The sequence below is a fragment of the Rhinopithecus roxellana genome, chromosome 5, assembly GCF_007565055.1.
Source record: "Rhinopithecus roxellana isolate Shanxi Qingling chromosome 5, ASM756505v1, whole genome shotgun sequence".
In the NCBI taxonomy this organism is placed as follows: domain Eukaryota; kingdom Metazoa; phylum Chordata; class Mammalia; order Primates; family Cercopithecidae; genus Rhinopithecus; species Rhinopithecus roxellana.
This window is the reverse complement of record NC_044553.1, coordinates 8,784,362-8,804,449: the sequence shown is the minus strand read 5'-3', so window position 1 is coordinate 8,804,449 and position 20,088 is coordinate 8,784,362. Positions and strand designations below refer to the sequence as shown.

Here is a 20,088-nt window from a genome sequence, read left to right as displayed (position 1 = left end):
TAAAGTATGAACTCTTTGAAGGCAAGGAAAAGATCTTATTTCTTTATAGATTCAGCACCCAGCATAACATCTTGAACTTTATACTCAATAAATGTTTGAATTGAGCAGTGGTAACTCGTCTCACCTAATATTTCTGCTTGTTCAATAAGAGATCTGTGAATATTTAGGAGAGGGATGTAACTCAAATAGAAGATTAAAGGATGAAAGCTAACACAAGAAGACAACATAGGGGGATTTGGAGAAAAAGTGATCTGAGATTTAAGCCATGAAAGAGGAAGGTGTAAGAAGGAGGTTTTGAGTGTGAAAGAGAAAGAATTAAAAGAAAAATGAGAATGGGCAAATGCAAGCGACTTTGAGAACTGAATAAGGAAAGTTATATGCCAGAATTTGGTACTTCAGGATGAACTAGGACTGTATGTAGAGGTGGTTGACACCATTGAAAACAAGCTCATCTGAATTTGTAGTGCGATCTAAAGAAAGGGGAAACTGGTGAGCAGAATGCCTGGATTCTAGCATCACTCCTTCCCCCTGTGTAGCTGTGGTGACTTAAGCAAGTTAGTCTCTGTGTCAGCTTCCCCATATGTCAGCTGGGGGTTATCTATCTGGTATGGGATGATGTATCTAGATCACAGGTGTATCCAGAGAATGAAATAATGAACATGAAACTAAAAATGGATAATAGTAGAAGGCTTTATTATTCTATGTCATTGCTATTTTTAGTCCTAAATGTATTAGCATTGTTGTTGCACTTTCCAATTGTTGTTACTAGCAGCTTAGACAAATTGTCTTCTACAAATACATTTAAAAATAGTTATTATCTTTTATTTTTTTTCCTTCAATTCCCTCATTTCACAGATTTAAAAACTGGGGTACAGAGTGATTTGCTCAAAGTTTTATTACTGTGACAATTGCCTGAATCTAGAACCTGGGATTCTGACTTGTAATCAAGTGACTGTTTAAGTCTACCCCATTACAGAAAGGTGTGAAAGAGAGAATAGAAAGAGAGAGAGGATAGACAGTCGTTACTGCTAATATTAATATAATAGAATTTTGGGCCCTTCCTTGAGTGGGAGGTGAGTGGAGACAGGAAGTATTTCTAAGATAAAAAGAGTGCAGTGGCCAAAAGAAAGCTTCCTCTTTGTCCTCTGAAGGTTCCATGAAAATAACGTTAAAAAAGCAGATTAATACGAAAAAAGACATACAGAATTTTATTTTAATGTGCATAGCATGGGCGAATTGCAGGAGAATGATTACCCCCCCATCTTGTTTTTATTCTTCTTCTTGTTGTTTTGTTTTTGAGACAGAGTCTCACCTGTTGCCCAGGCTGAAGTGCTGTGGAACAATCTCAGCTCACTGCAACCTCCATCTTCTGGGTTCAAGTGATTCTCCTGCCTCAGCCTCCAGAGTAGCTGGGATTACAGGCATGCCCCACCGTGCCCAGCTAATTTTTGTATTTTTAATAGAGATGGGGTTTTGCCGTGCTGGCGAGGCTGGTCTCGAACTCCTGACCTCAGGCGATCCGCCTGCCTCGGCCTCCCAAAATGCTGGGATTACAGGCATGAGCCATCGCTCCCAGCTGCCTATCTTTTAATTAATAATAAAAATGATAGAAGGATTAGATTTCTAATTTCGTATTAAATTCTTTCAGTTATTTTAAACTCAAAAGAAACGAGATTGGTATTTGGATTTGTTTTAGCGTATTTTTGGTTATTTTATGAGTTTAACCATAATATTGGAAAAAGTAAAATTTTATCTATTTTTATTTATTAAGTAATGATAGATGTTAAAATATTTTTTCAGCTTACAGTTTTCTCCAAAATTTTTATGTTAGAGGAAAAATATAACAATTGTGATGTGTATATTGGTTAATCTGGTCCAAACTTTAGCATAATAAATTATTAGAAGCGTTACATCTTGTAAAACAGGGGACTCCCTTAAATTAATTTATTCTCAAATTCTGTAAGTAGTTTTATTTTTAAAATAACTCAGATGAGGTGGGATTGAATGAGAAGACTGAGATTCATAGTTATTAATATAGTAAAATCTCTACTTAAGTGAAAATATATTTGAATTACATTTTACAAACTAAAATTGACTGGGCGATTTGAATGTTTTCTATTGTATGCATTATCATCCCCCATGAATTTTTTGTTGTTGTTATTCCTTTTCTTTGACAGCCAGAAATCACTGTGGAAAATCTTCCCAGTTATTTCAGACTTCAGAAACCATTATTGATTTTGTTCAGTGATGGCAGCATAAATCCTCAATATAAAAAAGCAATATTGACACTGGTAAAGCAGAAATACTTGGATTCACTTACCCCTTGCTGGTTAAATCTGTAAGTATGTTTTTATTTTTTAATATGTAAGAGGTAAAGAAAGTTTAATAATTATTACATTTTCATTAGGAAACGAAACTCTAACTCTTTGGAGTTAATTTTATGGAACCAAATATGTTACCATGATATTTTAGTAACTAAACTCCCCCAAACAGGGTCCAAAGATTACCTTATTTTAGATTGAATTTTATTCTACAGTAAATTTTTAAAAGCAATAATTGTTCTGATTTTTAAAAGGAATTGATGCCCATTGAGAAAATTTGGCAAATACGGAATGTAAACATTGTGATTTTTGACCTTTTCCTTCAGTTCCTTTTTCTGTACTTCTATATTTTTAAAGTTTAGACAGATTTCAGTGCATTCATCAGCAATATTTCCTAGTATGTTTTCTAGATGTTATGGATTGTGTTACATTTAATGTCTGAACAAAATTCACAAATAATATACTGTTTCTTGTTCAGATTCATCAGATGAAAGACGTATTTTATTCTTTTTTTTTTTTTTTTTTTTTTTTTTTAGGCGGAGTCTCGCTCTGTCGCCCAGAGTGGAGTGCAGTGGCGCAATCTCGGCTCACTGCAAGCTCTGCCTCCCGGGTTCACGCCATTCTCCTGCCTCAGCCTCCCGAGTAGCTGGGACTACAGGCGCCCGCCACCTCGCCCGGCTAGTTTTTTGTATTTTTAGTAGAGACGGGGTTTCACCATGTTAGCCAGGATGGTCTCGATCTCCTGACCTCGTGATCCGCCCGTCTCGGCCTCCCAAAGTGCTGGGATTACAGGCTTGAGCCACCGCGCCCGGCCCGTATTTTATTCTTTAGACTCATTTGAAAAATAACAGAAATGGGGCAGTGTACATTTTTGCTGTGAAGAGTTTCACAGTGTATTCTACTGCTTGAGGTAACATTTTCCCAGGCAATTATCATTATGGGTATCTCAGAGTAAAATATTATGTTATAAAATGTGGAATGTGTTACATTAGGAAAACTAAGTATCTTTAACTTAGAGTTTCCTTGTATGAACATAATTATTTCTACTTCTTTAATTTGAAATTAATGTCTTCTTTTTTTCCTGAGAAAAGGCACAATTTTATGGAAAAGAAGTATTTATAAAAATAAGTATCTTTATCTTCTAGTTATGTAATCATTTGATTTTTGAGCTGATATATGATCAGATACTTGGCCAAATGTTGGAAGAAAAATATTGGTTGTGTCAAGCCTAAATTGACAAGCCTTTGGGCTATGCCTGCTTTTCATTAAAATTGTCATTGGCTGCCGCTTTTCTCCTAAGTCAAACAAAGTGCCCCATGTTAAAAAGAAACTTTTAAAGAATCCAATTACTAATAACATAGTCGTAGACCTCTTGGTTTTTAGTACATCTTTTCATAAAGTGAACTTACTGGCATGATACTACTTAAAAGTAGTATCATGTAGAACTTAATGTTCTACAAATTACTATTTTCATTATTTTGTTGTAGAAAGAAATATTAATATGTTCAATTGTTTCTTTTTGCAGAAAGAATACTCCAGTGGGGACAGGAATCTTGCGGGCATATTTTGATCCTCTGCCTCCCCTTCCTCTTCTTGTTTTGGTGAATCTGCATTCAGGTGGCCAAGTATTTGCATTTCCTTCAGACCAGGCTATAATTGAAGAAAACCTTGTATTGTGGCTGAAGAAATTAGAAGCAGGACTAGAAAATCATATCAGTAAGTTTTCTGTTTTGTTTAATACATGTAGTTCTGTATTTTGTTCCATAAATGTTAAACTCTAAATATAGCAAAAGAATGGTAGGATGAGTTATTAAAATGCTGGTAGCATCATCCATGTGGACAGTCTCTGACTGGGAGGCCAAAGGTGCAAGACTTCAGTCAGTGATCGGCTCCCCTATGAAGGTCTGTTTCTTGAATTTTAATTCATTGAGTCCATGTTGTTTGTATAGATCACCAGTGTATTCAAACATGATTTTGGTAATTTATGCCATTAAAAAAATTGTTACAGTGGGAGCTTTGGCCTACCAAAGCATAAGTCTTTCATCTATTTTTATAAAATTTAAAATTGTAAATTTCAGAGGACATTTCTTGTGTAGCTTTTTCCATGTGCATGCCAGCTTGTTTTCTTTTTATAACTGTAAGCAAATATGTGGTTTTATAGAAAATGAGAATATTTTACAAATAGTACATTATTGTTATATAAAATTCGGGTTCTAAGTACAGGCATACCTCAGAGATATTGTGGGTTCAGTTTGAGACCACCACAATAAAGCAAATATTGAAATAAAGCAAATCATACAAGTTTTTTGGTTTCTAAGTATATGTAAAAGTTATGTTTACACTATAGTCTATTAAATGTGTAATAGCATTATGTCTAAAGAATGTTTTTACTTTAATTTTAAAATATTGCTAGAAAATGCCAACAGTTATCTGAGCTTTCAGGGAACTATAACCTTTTGGCTGATGGAGGGTGTTGTCTCTGTGTTGATGGCTGCTAACTGACAGGTGGTAGTTGCTGAAGTGCTGAAGTTTGGGCTGTGGCAATTTCTTACAATAAGACAACAATGAAGTTTGCAGCATTGATTGAGCTTTCTTTTCACAAAAGATTTCTCTGTAGTATATGATGCTGTTTGATAGCATTTTATTCACAGTAGAACTTCTTTCAAAATTGGAGTCAATCCTTTGAAACCCTGCTGCTGCTTTATCAACTAAGTTTATGGAATATTCTAAATCCATTGCTGTCATTTTAACAATGTTCATAGCATTTTCAGTAGTTTCCAACTCAAGAAACCACTTTCCTTGCTTATTCATGAGAAGCATCCATTCAAGATTCATCGTAATATTGCAGCAATTTAGTTTCATCTTCAGGCACCACTTCTAATTCTAGTTCTCTTGCTATTTATACCCCATCTGCAGCTACTTTCTCCACTGAAATCTCGAGCCCCACAAAGTGTACAAGGCTTCCTTTTCCTCTGCATCCTTGTCAGCATTTGTTATTTCCTTTGAGATAAAAGTCATTTTAACTGGAGTGAGGTGATATCATTGTAGGTTTGATTTGCTTTTCTCTGATGATCAGAGAAATACTTGTTTTCATAGACCTATTTTCCATTTGAATGTCTTCTTTTCAGAAGTGTCTATTCAGATCTTTTGCCAATTTTTAAATCAGATTATTAGTCCCCCCCCCCCCCATAGAGTAGTTTGAGCTCCTTATATTCTCTGGCTATTAATCCCTTATCAGACAGGTAGTTTGCTAATACTTTCTTCCATTCTGTGGGTTATCTGTTCACATTGCTGATTGTTTATTGTTTCCTTTGCTGTGAAGAAGCTTTTTTTAACTTGATGTGATCCCATTTGTCCATTTTTGCTTTGGTTGCTTGTGCTTGTGGGGTATTAAGAAATCTTTGCTGGCTAACACGTTGAAATCTCATCTCTATTAAAAATACAAAAAAATTAGCCAGGCGTGGTGGCAGGCGCCTGTAGTCCCAGCTACTTGGGAGGCTGAGGCAGGAGAAAGGCGTGAACCTGGGAGGCGGAGCTTGCAGTGAACGGAGATCATGCCACTGCATTCCAGCCTGGGTGACAGAGGGAGACTCCGTCTCAAAAAAAAAAAAAAAAAAAAAAAAAAACTTTGCCCAGTCCAGTATCCTGGAGAGTTTCTGTAATGTTTTTGTCTAATAATTTATTTTAGTAATTTAAGTTCTTACATTTAAGTCTTTAATATCTTTTGAGTTAAGAGTGAGATAAGGGTCCAGTTTGTTTGTTTTGTATCTTGCAACTTTACTAAATTTGTTGATTAGTTCTAACAGGTCTTTTTGTGGAGTCTTTAGGTGTTTTCTATACATAAGATCATGCTATCTGCAAACAGAAACAATTTAACTTCCTTTCTGATTTAGACAGAGCCAGAATTTTGAACCATAAGAAAATAGATCTTGGCCCGGAATCTATGATCCTGGCTTGTAACATACCATAATATCTACTTTTCTGAAAACATGGAAAAATTTATATTTGTAGTCTGGTTGTGTATATATTAATTTATATTCGAATCTTAACCATTTATACATAGTTGTGGCAACAATAGGCCGGTAGCTATAGTTTAAATAAGTAAACATGTAGTAACCTAGATTATTATAGTATATTGAACAAACAGTATGAAATTTGATGTAACGAAAAGTCTCCTAGATACTATATAAGGATTTTATTAGATACTAGATGATCTATCCTAAAATGATATTTTGACACTGTTCCATGACAGAGTCCTGAAATAAGGTTTGTATGTGTGTGTATATATGTAAATATGTATGTATGTGTCTTTGTATGTATATACATATACATTCTGGTATACAAATTCTCAGTATTATGTCAACCATCAGGTATAGTATGAATCTACCATTATAGTTTGTATATTTGTATGTATTTCATCATATATTTATTTTAGGGTCAATCATTACACCAAACCCATCCTTCCTAAGTGATCTGCTTCATTTCTGTCAAGTTAAGCAGTTTTAACAAACATACTATGCTTAAATAAAATATGGATTATATTAAAATCATATTATTGAAATATAATTCATATACCATAAAATTCACCCTTTTAGAGTGTACAATTCAGTACTTTTTCATGCATTCTCAAGACCATGCAACTACTGCCATTGTTGAATTCCAGAACATTTTCATCACCCCAAAAAGAAACCCCATACCCATTAGCAGTCACTCTCAATTTTCTCCTCTGTCCAACCTTTGGCACCCACTCATCTATTTTATAGTTCTATGGATTTGCCTAATCTAGACATTTCATATAAATGGTATCATATAATATGTGGCTTCTTATGGTCTGGCTTCTTTCACTTATAAGGTTTTCAAGGATCAACCATATTATAGCATGAACCAGTAGTTCATTCCTTTTTATGGATGAATATTCCACTGCATGGATATGTCACATTTTGTTTATTCCTTAGTTGATGGACAATTGGGTTGCCTTTACTTATGGCGATTATGAATAATGCTGCTATGAGCATACATGTATATGGTTTTGTGCCTGTCTTTATGCTAGTACTGCACTGTCTTGATTATTGTAGCTTAGTAGTAGGTTTTAAAATTGGGAAATTTGATTACTCCAACTTTGTTTTTCATTTTCTTTTATTTGTGTTTAGTTATTTTTTTTTTTTTTGAGACAGGGTCTCACTCTGTCTCCAAGGCTGGAGTGCAGGGGTGCAATCATTACTCACTATAGCCCTGAACTCCTGGGCTCAAGGGATTCTCCTACCTCGGCCTTCCAAGTAGCTAGCACTACATGCATGCACCACCAAGCCTGGCTTTGTTTTTTTTTTTTTTTTTTTGTTTGTTTCTGCACCTGTCCCTGTTCTTCAAGACGATTTTGGCTATTCTGGGTTCCTTTAGATGGTATTTTTGTCTTAATTTTCTGAGGTAATTTATTGGTTTTAATATTTTCCTAGGAAATGGGACAGAATTAATTAAATTCAATTCAATATTTTGTTTAAGTGGATCTGGAAGGAGACCTTTCTGTAGTTATCACTTATCTTTGACTGCTTCATTCTCACCACATGGTATAGGGATCTTTTCAGCTGTAGCTGTTAAACTGCTCAGAAAGTCTGTGTTCACTTCACTGTCTGCATTGCTATTTTATAGAATCAAATGAGTATTGTAATTTTGCAGCTGCAGTGACACAGAGTTCCCATGGACTCTAAGTCATGATTATGTGTAGCTAGTGCTAGAATGCTTCTCAAACAGAATTACTTAAAAAAACAAAACAAACAAAAAAAAAAGGACATGTTCAAAACATAGAAACCTGAGCTCCTGACCTAGCTTCCTTGATTACTATGTGGCTCTAGGCAAGTCATTCTTGGTTTCCTCCTCTACAACTGTAAAATGAGTTTAATAGTTTCCACTCTGAGTACATCACATAGTTATTTAAAAGATGTATGCAGAGGCACTTTGTAAAGTGTAAACTCTAATATATTATCATCACCTATGTAAAGATCTTTTCCTGCAAGGAACATACCTGAGGGCTTTGATTCCTCAGCCTAAACCATTACCCAGAGGAAAGAATCAGTGTAATACTTCTGAGTTTTCTGAGAGACTGGCACGTCTTCGATTGCAATTTTGTTAATGTCTTTGCCAGCTCATTCTTTGTGGGTTTCCATCATTTCTTTGCATCACTGCTCCTATTCTTAAATTAATCCTGTAGCCTCTGCAGCAGGAAGAAGAAAACTGAACAGTCTCTGTGTATTGGATTCTGCCTTCTATGTTAGCAGGGTCTGCTCTTAGCATCTCTGGTAGATAGATCTTTGCCATCAGTGGTGTTCTGAGATGGGGTTGGGGTGGGATGGGTTGTAGGGACATTCTGGAAATAGTCTAAATCAGTAACATGGTGCCACTGGTTTCCACCTCACCTTACTTGTTCCGTATCTTAATTTCTGTGAAACTGTGGCCACTGGCAATTCTTTTTTATTTTTTTATTTTATTTTTTTTATTGTTTAATTTTTATTATTTTTTTCTTTTTTTATTAAAGTTCTAGGGTACATGTGCACAACGTACAGGTTTGTTACATATGTATATTTGTGCCATGTTGGTGTGCTGCACCCATCAACTCATCAGCACCCATCAACTCGCCATTTACATCAGGTATAACTCCCAATGCCATCCCTCCCGCCTCCCCCCTTCCCATAATAGGCCCCAGTGTGTGATGTTCCCCTTCCAGAGTCCAAGTAATCTGATTGTTCAATTCCCACCTATGAGTGAGAACATGCGGTGTTTGGTTTTCTGTTCTTGTGATAGTTTGCTGAGAATGATGGTTTCCAGCTGCATCCATGTCCCTACAAAGGACACAAACTCATCCTTTTTTATGGCTGCATAGTATTCCATGGTGTATATGTGCCACATTTTCTTAATCCAGTCTGTCATTGATGGACATTTGGGTTGATTCCAAGTCTTTGCTATTGTGAATAGTGCTGCAATAAACATACGTGTGCATGTGTCTTTATATCAGCATGATTTATAATCCTTTGGATATATACCCAGTAATGGGATGGCTAGGTCATATGGTATTTCTAGTTCTAGATCCTTGAGGAATCGCCATACTGTTTTCCACAATGGTTGAACCAGTTTACGATCCCACCAACGGTGTAAAAGTGTTCCTATTTCTCCACATCCTCTCCAGCACCTGTTGTTTCCTGACTTTTGAATGATTGCCATTCTAACTGGTGTGAGATGGTATCTCATTGTGGTTTTGATTTGCATTTCTCTGATGGCCAGTGATGACGAGAGTGTTTTCATGTATCTGTTGGCTGTATGCATGTTTTCTGTTGAGAAATGTCTGTTCATATCCTTTGCCCACTTTTTGATGGGGTTGTTTGTTTTTTTCTCGTAAATTTGTTTGAGTTCTTTGTAGGTTCTGGATATTAGCCCTTTGTCAGATGAGTAGATTGCAAAAATTTTCTCCCATTCTGTAGGTTGCCTGTTCACTCTGATGGTAGTTTCTTTTGCTGTGCGGAAGCTCTTTAGTTTAATTAGATCCCATTTGTCAATTTTGGCTTTTGTTGCCGTCGCTTTTGGTGTTTTAGACATGAAGTCCTTGCCCATACCTATGTCCTGAATGGTATTACCTAGGTTTTCTTCTAGGGTTTTTATGGTATTAGGTCTAACATTTAAGTCTCTAATCCATCTTGAATTAATTTTCATATAAGGAGTAAGGAAAGGATCCAGTTTCAGCTTTCTACTTATGGCTAGCCAATTTTCCCAGCACCATTTATTAAATAGGGAATCCTTTCCCCATTTCTTGTTTCTCTCAGGTTTGTGAAAGATCAGATGGCTGTAAATGTGTGGTATTATTTCTGAGGACTCTGTTCTGTTCCATTGGTCTATATCTCTGTTTTGGTACAGTACCATGCTGTTTTGGTTACTGTAGCCTTGTAGTATAGTTTGAAGTCAGGTAGCGTGACGCCTCCAGCTTTGTCCTTTTGACTTAGGATTGTCTTGGCAATGCGGGCTCTTTTTAGGTTCCATATGAACTTTAAAGCCGTTTTTGCCAATTCTGTGAAGAAACTCATTGGGAGCTTGATGGGGATGGCATTGAATCTATAAATAACCTTGGGCAGTATGGCCATTTTCACGATATTGATTCTTCCTATCCATGAGCATGGTATGTTCTTCCATTTGTTTGTGTCCTCTTTGATTTCACTGAGCAGTGGTTTGCAGTTCTCCTTGAAGAGGTCCTTCACATCCCTTATAAGTTGATCGTGGTGGATAAGCTTTTTGATGTGCTGCTGGATTCAGTTTGCCAGTATTTTATTGAGGATTTTCGCATAGGGATATTGGTCTAAAATTTTCTTTTTTTGTTGTGTCTCTGCCAGGCTTTGGTATCAGGATGATGTTGGCCTCATAAAATGAGTTAGGGAGAATTCCCTCTTTTTCTGTTGATTGGAATAGTTTCAGAAGGAATGGTACCAGCTCCTCCTTGTACCTCCAGTAGAATTTGGCTGTGAATCTGTCTGGTCCTGGACTTTTTTTGGTTGGTAGGCTATTAATTATTGCCTCAATTTCAGAGCCTGCTATTCAGAGTCTATTCAGGGATTCAACTTCTTCCTGATTTAGTCTTGGGAGAGTGTAAGTGTCCAGGAAATTATCCATTTCTTCTAGGTTTTCTAGTTTATTTGCGTAGAGGTGTTTATAGTATTCTCTGATGGTAGTTTCTATTTCTCTGGGGTCGGTGGTGATATCCCCTTTATCATTTTTTATTGCATCTATTTGATTCTTCTCTCTTTTCTTCTTTATAAATCTTGCTAGCAGTCTATCAATTTTGTTGATCTTTTAAAAAAAAACAGCTCCTGGATTCATTGATTTTTTTGGAAAGTTTTTTGTGTCTCTCTCCTTCAGTTCTGCTCTGATCTTAGTTATTTCTTGCCTTCTGCTAGCTTTTGAAAGTGTTTGCTCTTGCTTCTCTAGTTCTTTTAATTGTGATGTTAGGGTGTCAATTTTAGATCTTTTCAGCTTTCTCTTGTGGGCATTTAGTGCTATAAATTTCCCTCTACACAGTGCTTTAAATGTGTTCCAGAGATTCTGGTATGTTGTATCTTTTTTGTCATTGGTTTCAAAGAACATCTTTATTTCTGCCTTCATTTCATTATGTACCCAGTAGTCATTCAGGAGCAGGTTGTTCAGTTTCCATGTAGGTGAATGGTTTTTATTGATTTTCTTAGTCCTGAGTTCTAGTTTGATTGCACTGTGATCTGGGAGACAGTTTGTTCAAATTTCTGTTCTTTTACATTTGCTGAGGAGTGCTTTACTTCCAACTATGTGGTCAATTTTGGAATAAGTGCGATGTGGTGCTGAGAAGAATGTATATTCTGTTGATTTGGGGTGGAGAGTTCTGTAGATGTCTATTAGGTCTGCTTGATGCAGAGCTGAGTTCAATTCCTGGATATCCTTGTTAACTTTCTGTCTCGTTGATGTGTCTAATGTTGACAGTGGGGTGTTAAAGTCTCCCATTATTATTGTATGGGAGTCGAAGTCTCTTTGTAAGTCTCTAAGGACTTGCTTTATGAGTCTGGTGCTCCTGTATTGGGTGCATATATATTTAGGATAGTCAGCTCTTCCTGTTGAATTGATCCCTTTACCATTATGTAATGTCCTTCTTTGTCTCTTTTGATCTTTGATGGTTTAAAGTCTGTTTTATCAGAGACTAGGATTGCAACCCCTGCTTTTTTTTGTTTTCCATTTGCTCGATAGATCTTCCTCCATCCCTTTATTTTGAGCCAATGTGTGTCTCTGCATGTGAGATGGGTCTCCTGAATACAGCAGACTGATGGGTCTTGACTCTTTATCCAGTTTGCCAGTCTGTGTCTTTTAATTGGAGCATTTAGTCCATTTACATTTAAGGTTAATATTGTTATGTGTGAACTTGATCCTGTCATTGTGATATTAGCTGGTTATTTTACTCATTAGTTTATGCAGTTTCTTCCTAGCATCGATGGACTTTACATTTTGGCATGTTTTTTCAATGGCTGGTACTGGTTGTTCCTTTCCATGTTTAGTGCTTCCTTCAGGATCTCTTGTAGGGCAGGCCTGGTGGTGACAAAATCTCTAAGCATTTGCTTGTCTGTAAAGGATTTTATTTCTCCTTCACTGATGAAACTTAGTTTGGCTGGATATGAAATTCTGGGTTGAAAATTCTTTTCTTTAAGAATGTTGAATATTGGCCCCCACTCTCTTCTGGCTTGTAGAGTTTCTGCTGAGAGATCTGCTGTTAGTCTGATGGGCTTCCCTTTGTGTGTAACCTGACCTTTCTCTCTGGCTGCCCTTAACATTTTTTCCTTCATTTCAACTTTGGTGAATCTGACAATTGTGTGTCTTGGAGTTGCTCTTCTTGAGGAGTATCTTTGTGACATTCTTTGTATTTCCTGAATTTGAATGTTGGCCTGCCTTACTAGGTTGGGGAAGTTCTCCTGGATGATATCCTGAAGAGTGTTTTCCAACTTGGTTCCATTTTCCCCCCTCACTTTCAGGCACACCAATCAGACGTAGATTTGGTCTTTTCACATAATCCCGTACTTGTTGGAGGCTTTGTTCATTTCTTTTACCTTTTTTTCTCTAGACTTCTCTTCTCACTTCATTTTATTCATTTGATCTTCAATCATTGATACCCTTTCTTCCAGTTGATCGATTTGGTTACTGAAGCTTGTGCATTTGTCACATATTTCTCGTGTCGTGGTTTTTATCTCTGTCAGTTTGTTTATGGCCTTCTCTGCATTGATTATTCTAGTTATCCATTCTTCCATTCTTTTTTCAAGATTTTTAGTTTCTTTGCACTGGGTACGTAGTTCCTCCTTTAGCTCTGAGAAGTTTGATCGACTGAAGCCTTCTCTCAACTCGTCAAAGTCATTCTCCGTCCAGCTTTGATCCATTTCTAGCGATGAGCTGCGTTCCTTTCGGGGGGAGATGCGGTCTGATTTTTTGAATTTCCAACTTTTCTGCCCTGCTTTTTCCCCATCTTTGTGGTTTTATCTGCCTTTGGTCTTTGATGCTGGTGACGTACTGATGGGGTTTTGGTGTGGGTGTCCTTTCTGTTTGTTAGTTTTCCTTCTAACAGTCAGGACCCTCATCTGTAGGTCTGTTGGAGATTGCTTGAGGTCCACTCCAGACCCTGTTTGCCTGGGTATCAGCAGCAGAGGCTGCAGAAGATAGAATATTGCTGAACAGCAAGTACTGCTCTCTGATTCTTGCTCTAGAAGCTTCGTGTCAGGGGTGTACCCCACCGTGTGAGGTGTGAGGTGTCAGTCTGCACCTAGTGGGGGATGTCTCCCAGTTAGGCTACTCAGGAGTCAGGAACCCACTTGAGCAGGCAGTCTGTCTGTTCTCAGATCTCAACCTCTGTGCTGGGAGATCCACTGCTCTCTTCAAAGCTGTCAGACAGCTGTCAAACTCCACCCAGAGGTAGAGTCTGCAGAGACAGGCAGGCCTCCTTGAGCTGTGGTGGACTCCACCCAGTTCGAGCTTCCCAGGGCTTTGTTTACCTACTTAAGCATAAGCAATGGCGGGCGACCCTTCCCCAGCCTCGCTGCTGCCTTGCAATTAGATCTCAGACTGCCGTGCTAGCAATGAGGGAGGCTCTGTGGGCGTGGGACCCTCTGGGCCAGGTGTGGGATGTAATCTCCTGGTGTGCCGTTTGCTAAGACCCTTGGTAAAGCGCCCTAGTAGGGTGGGAGTTACCCAATTTTCCATGTGTTGTGTGTCTCAGTTTCCCTTGGCCAGGAAAAGGGATTCCCTTCCCCCTTGTGCTTCCCAGGTGAGGCGATCCCTCGCCCTGCTTCAGCTCTCGCTGGTCGGGCTGCACCAGCTGACCAGCACCGATTGTCCTGCTCTCCCCAGTGAGATGAAACTGGTACCTCAGTTGAAAATGCAGAAATTACCCGTCTTCTGTGTTGCTCGCGCTGGGAGCTAGAAGCTTGAGCTGTTCCTATTCGGCCATCTTGCTCTTTCTGGCAGTTCTTATTTGAGATTTACACTTAACTTTGGCCCAGTTCCCTGATCTTTGTATGCTTTGGTCTTCTTGTCTATAAAATTGTAAAGATTAAATGAATAATGCATGTGTATAGTAAAGGCTCAATAAATGTTAATTAATATTATCTATTGTCATTACTGATTTGATGAATAATGTATTTGTTACCCTATGTTGTTACAGTTTTATTTGCAATTGAAAACCTTAAGATCTTTGTAGAGTACCTTCAGCAAGTAATTAGCAGAATTGGGATGTTTCAGGCATTTTATCATAGTCTCAGACCATTAGGCTGCAGTGTTGACCTTAAAAATAAATATTGTTTAATATTTGCTACATGCTACACTTTAAACTGGACTCTTTGTTGTTGTTGAGACAGTGTCACACTCTCTCATCCAGGTTTGAGTGCAATGGTGTAAACACGGCTCATTGCAGCCTCAACCATCTGGGCTCAAGTGAACCTTCCACCTCAACCTCTCGAGTAGCCGGAACTACAGGCACGTGCCACCATGCCCAGATAATTTTTTTTATTTTTTTATTTTTTGTAGAGAAGGGTTCCCACTATGTTATCCAGACTGGTCTTGAAGTCCTGGGGTCGAGCTATCCTCCCATCCCACCCAAAGTGGTGGGATTACACGTGTGAGCCACCATGCCCAGCCCAAACTGGACTCTTACAGATACTTTAATATACATTTATCTGCATGTTGCAAACTACAAACAGTTATTCTTCTCACCTGTTTATTATATTCAAGAAAATATATCATCTGTTTGTCACTTTTGAACCTGCTAACCTGGCAACACCAAGATTTCATATAGTTGAGTGTGAGTGAAGAAATTATATATCAATAAGCAAAGTACAGCTGTACTGCATGTATAATATACAGATTTTTGTTTGAGCTTTAGGAAATTGCAATTTATATGATTTTTCTAATTCTTAAAGATACTCAATTTATGAGAGATGCTCAAGTTTGTATCTTATGAGCATTTATTTTTTAGCGTGTAACAGTGCATAGATTTTTTCATTGGAATTTATATTTAAAAGGTTTACTTTGTACATTTCCTTATATAGTTTATTTTTTAAAATAGTATCCTAAATGGGACAACTAAATTCTGAAACTGTTTTGTAAACTGTCTAGTAAATGGAAGACAGTTAGCTAATTTATCTCATGTATATGTTATCAGCTTTAATCAGTTTTCCTCTTTTAATAACCAATATTTTAAAATAATGTTAAGATTCATTGTCATGAAGCTTATCTAAGAGAAATTATTTAATCACTATGTATAGAGTACAGTTGATTCCACAGCAATTTTTAATTATTTCTTGTCTATAATTATTTTTATAAAATGAACTTGTTTTCATAAAGTGTGTGGAAAAGATGTTAATCAAAAGCTTCAAGAACAGAAAATGCTTTAAAATGTAAGGAAATACTTGTATAATAACTATATAATAAATAATTACATATGTTCCAGATTTTTTTTCTTGAATGATTTATAAGAAATAGTTACATTTCTTTGGCAGTAGAGGGAAGCATGCGACTCTTTCATTTAACGTTTTATATACAACGTTTTACATATGTGTTTGTGATCTTGTTACACATATTGCTATTTTTCAAAACTTCAGCAGAGGTTAATTGGCATTGAGATTCTGGACCTTTTTCCCCGTATTCATGCTTATCTTTTTGAAAGAAAATAATAGCCTGTAAATGGAATCTAAAAATGAAAATGGCTAGTAATGACAAATGTATCAAGTTTCTTGTTGACGGTGACAATTAAAAAATTCCTAACTCTGCTTAGATAAGTAAAACTAATAAAGCTTTCACTTCTACATATATGTTTTTCAAAATAAAACATTTTCTAGTATGTTGATGTGACAATTTTGTAACTGTTAATCTTTAACCTTTGATTGTTTCTTCCTTCCAGCAATTTTACCTGCTCAGGAATGGAAACCTCCTCTTCCAGCTTACGATTTTCTAAGTATGATGGATGCCGCAACATCTCAACATAGCACTAGGAAAATTCCCCAATGTATGAAAGAAACAGATGTGCAGGAGAATGATAAGGAACAACATGAAGATAAATCGGCAGTCAGAAAAGAACCGATTGAAACTCTGAGAATAAAGCATTGGAATAGAAGTAATTGGTTTAAAGAAGCAGAAAAATCATTTAGGCATGATAAAGAGTTATGATGCTCAAAGGTGAACTAATTTTATAGGGCTGTGGTTTCCAAAAATTTTTTGGCATGCTACACTTAATTTATTTCCTTAAATAATAATACTAAATCATTTCAAGTTTGTAGACTAGTGCCGTCCAATAGAATTATAATACAAGTCACATGTTTTATTTAAAATTTTCTAGTAACTACATTAAACAAAGTAAAAGTGAGCAGGGCAAAATAATTTTGGTATTATTTTTCACCCAGTAGTATGCCCAAAATAGCTAAATTAATATAAAAATTATTAATGAGATATTTTACATCCTTTTTTATGCCAAGTCTTCAAAATGCAGTACGTATTTTATACTTACTGCATTTCTTACTTCTGAGTAGCCATATTTCAGGTGTTCATTAGCCATATGTGGCCTGTTAGACAAAAACTAGCATCATTAACTTAGTTCTAGCCATGATTTATACTTGGATTAAAATTAAAATATAATTCTGATCACAGTTAACTCTGCAGTGCATTCATGCAACTGGCAGTTATATTTGTTTTGTTGTAGTCATGATATTAAAATCAGTGTTTGTCAACCCGGGGGCAGTTTGGCTCCTCAGGGGATATTTAGCAATGTTGGCGACGGAGATATTTGTGATGTCATGACTAGGGCAGTTATTGGCATTTAGTGAGTAGAGGCCAGGGATGCTGCTAAATAACCTACATTGGACAGCCCCCGCCACCCCCAACAAAGAATTACCCTTCCCAAAATATTAGTAGTGCCAAGGCGGAGTAACCTTGGGTTAAAGGTAACCTGTGGCAGACTAGGTTTCCAGAATTTCCTGGTTCTGCTCAAGTATCATGTTTGAAAAAATTTTGGCTATTAAAGATATGTATTAGATGGTCTTATCCTTATTATTACCTGGATACAACTTGATCTTTTCTAATATTTTCAGAAAGTGATGGGATAACCCTAGAAGAGGACTCAGAATGATATTTGTATTTTAAGGGAGGCTTAAAACCTGCTCTTATTTCTACAACTTATATGGCTAAATTTCAGATTGAACAGGAATTCAGCATTCTGCCATCTCCTCATGGAAAGAGAGGCTCGCTCATCTGACGCGTCTCTGCAATCTACCCTTGCAAGCTTCAGACAAATCATTTTGTCTCCCTGAGCCACAGGGCCTCATCGGTGAGGGAGGGAAAGATTAGCCAAAGAGTACATTTTCATTCCAAATCACTTAGCTGTTAGACTGATCTGTTTGTAGCAGTTGTTTGTCTCATTTTTGCTCTGTGCATTTTTTGAGACATTTGTTGAGAGTATTCTATTTGGTGTTCTACTGTATTTTTCATTTTAGTATCTACTTGGTATCTTGTTCTTTAAATTATCTTCACATATGGTTTGCCTGATACGACTGAGTTTTATAACTGAAATTTAAGGAATCAAACAGCTGAAATTCAGTAAGTGCATGTATTTCCTTATAACATAGACCCTTTGCTACTCTCAGCACCCTCTCCTCAATTTTTTTCCTGTAGCATGTGATGCCTTATTAATTCAATTCATTTTCATTTGCTTTTATTTCTAATATGGGATCTATGAGAGTGAACTCTAAATATGGTTTGTAGTAATAAAACATCATTAGCCTAATTATTAGAAAATGCTAATTAAGTACCAGCACATAGAAACATGAAATTGCTTAGTCATTGTACCTTTGTCAGCAATTTTGACAGTCATTAATGTTTGTAATGATTTTAAATAAAGTATCTGGCTTTCAGACCTACCTTCACAAGCCTTCTTGAGTCTCTACTGTGCCCTCTCTTGGACCACTCTCCCTCTATCAGTTGGATTTCTTTGGTTACAAGCAACAGAAATTCAACCTTGGCTCACTTAAGCAAAATGAGAATATTGGATAATTCACAGAGAAGAAAAATTAAACTAGGCTTTGAAAGGATAGGAACTAAGTCTGTTCTATGTAATAGGAACTAACAACTCAGTGAAGAATCAGTTCCAACAGATATACTATCTTTTATGACTCAGGGAGTCCTGGGAAAGTTGGGTTGGGGACCACTAGTCACTTTAATTGGTGGTCCTAACAGTACTTTCAAATGCAGAAGGGGTAAATCTCACAAAAGAAATCCAAATTCTGTTTCCCAGAAAAAGAGAATGAATGCAGAGGAGGAAAAAAAATGAAGAAATAGAAAACCCATGAATCCTCAAAACACTGCTTGCTGTTCTTCTACCATCCTCTGTATCCTTTTCAGATCTTTCTGCTACCTCTTACCCATTTTTGAGAGCTCCAAAAGCCCTCTCTTTACTCTCAGTGGTTACAGCTTTTCTGTATGTTCTCCTGGTCCTCTAGTAGGGTTGGTTGCCAGTGCATATTTATATTTTGTATACCATTTCATCTCTCATGAGTCATATTATTTCACCCTCTCCTGCCTCACCTGTGCTAGAATGTAAATATCCTTGGTCCATTGTTTCCAGCCCTTGTGATGAAATATTTCATGAGCTGTTTTTCAAAATTCCTAGAGTTCCTCACTTACGCCTATGCTTCTTTAAAAACTAATATGTGTAAGGTGAACAACAAGAGTTTGCAAATCAGTGTCTATTTCAGTAATAAGTAATCAAATAGATACACTGGGATTTTCACTTCCACCTAAGATGTAGAAAGCTGCAAGAGAATGTTACTCCTATCCTAAAAACAAAAAGTGATAAATTTTCTTATATCCATCAGAGAAAGTAGCCAAAGGAACTGGTTTTCAAAGAGTGACAAGCCCCCCTTCAAAGAGAAACAGGATATATGAACTGTTTTGCTTTCATCAGAGAATAGGAGGCTGCTATTAAAGCAAGTGAGAATAAATTATAAAGAATTTAGAAGAGTCTACGTACTTACACTCCTTGCAAGTTAGTTTGCCTCAGATTCCTGAATTGGAAACAAATGACTTTATTACACCAGTAGCATTAGTCAGTGTCAGCATCCCCACAGTGTTATCAGAAGAGGCCCAGGTGATACCTGCACACACAGTGGATTGCATAACAGAAGGAACCCTGAGTTTAGGGAACCAAATAACGTTATAATGGATATTTAGCATGCTTACCCTTTGCTCTGGAGGAATAGATCTTTATTATACTGGACAGTAATCAAACTTTTCCTTCTTCTAGAGGGAGATACTGTCTGGAGAGATGGTATCTGTGTCGGTCTTTCCAGGCTGTTCTTTATATAAATATCCTTGAAAAGGTAGTCCAGAAAAAAGGCAGGCAGTACCTTTCCATGCAATCATGCAGAAATGTGAGAGACCTGTGGAGAATTGTCTACTGACAGAAATCATTAAATGTTAAGGAATTCTTTAAAGGCCAACTGTGTAATCGATATCAGTTTAAAATAGGTCCCCTGACATGACAGAGGTTCACAATCACTTTCCACAAGCCTCCACTGCATGCTGATGAGAAAGAATGGGGCAAGAGACTGATGAGAAGAGACACCTCAGTAACACAGGCATGCATGAAATGATGGGCTGACAGGCGTGGAACACTGCCCGCTTCCTCAGACCTTTCTCTTGTACAAAGCAAAGCCACTGGGGGAGAGATGGCAAACCTTCCTGCCCTTAT

At 37.0% G+C, this 20,088-nt stretch overlaps 1 protein-coding gene across 1 annotated transcript in view; it reads left to right on the top strand.

The window, feature by feature from the left end:
- Nucleotides 1-18,265, top strand: part of TXNDC16 (thioredoxin domain containing 16) — a 116,619-nt gene extending 98,354 nt beyond the window's left edge. The window contains exons 18-20 of the mRNA XM_030931503.1: nt 2,178-2,338; nt 3,847-4,037; nt 16,252-18,265. Coding sequence (XP_030787363.1) covers nt 2,178-2,338; nt 3,847-4,037; nt 16,252-16,517 — 618 coding nt within the window. The 3' untranslated portion in view covers nt 16,518-18,265. The remainder of the gene's footprint in view (nt 1-2,177; nt 2,339-3,846; nt 4,038-16,251) is intronic.
- Nucleotides 18,266-20,088: the final 1,823 nt, after the last annotated feature.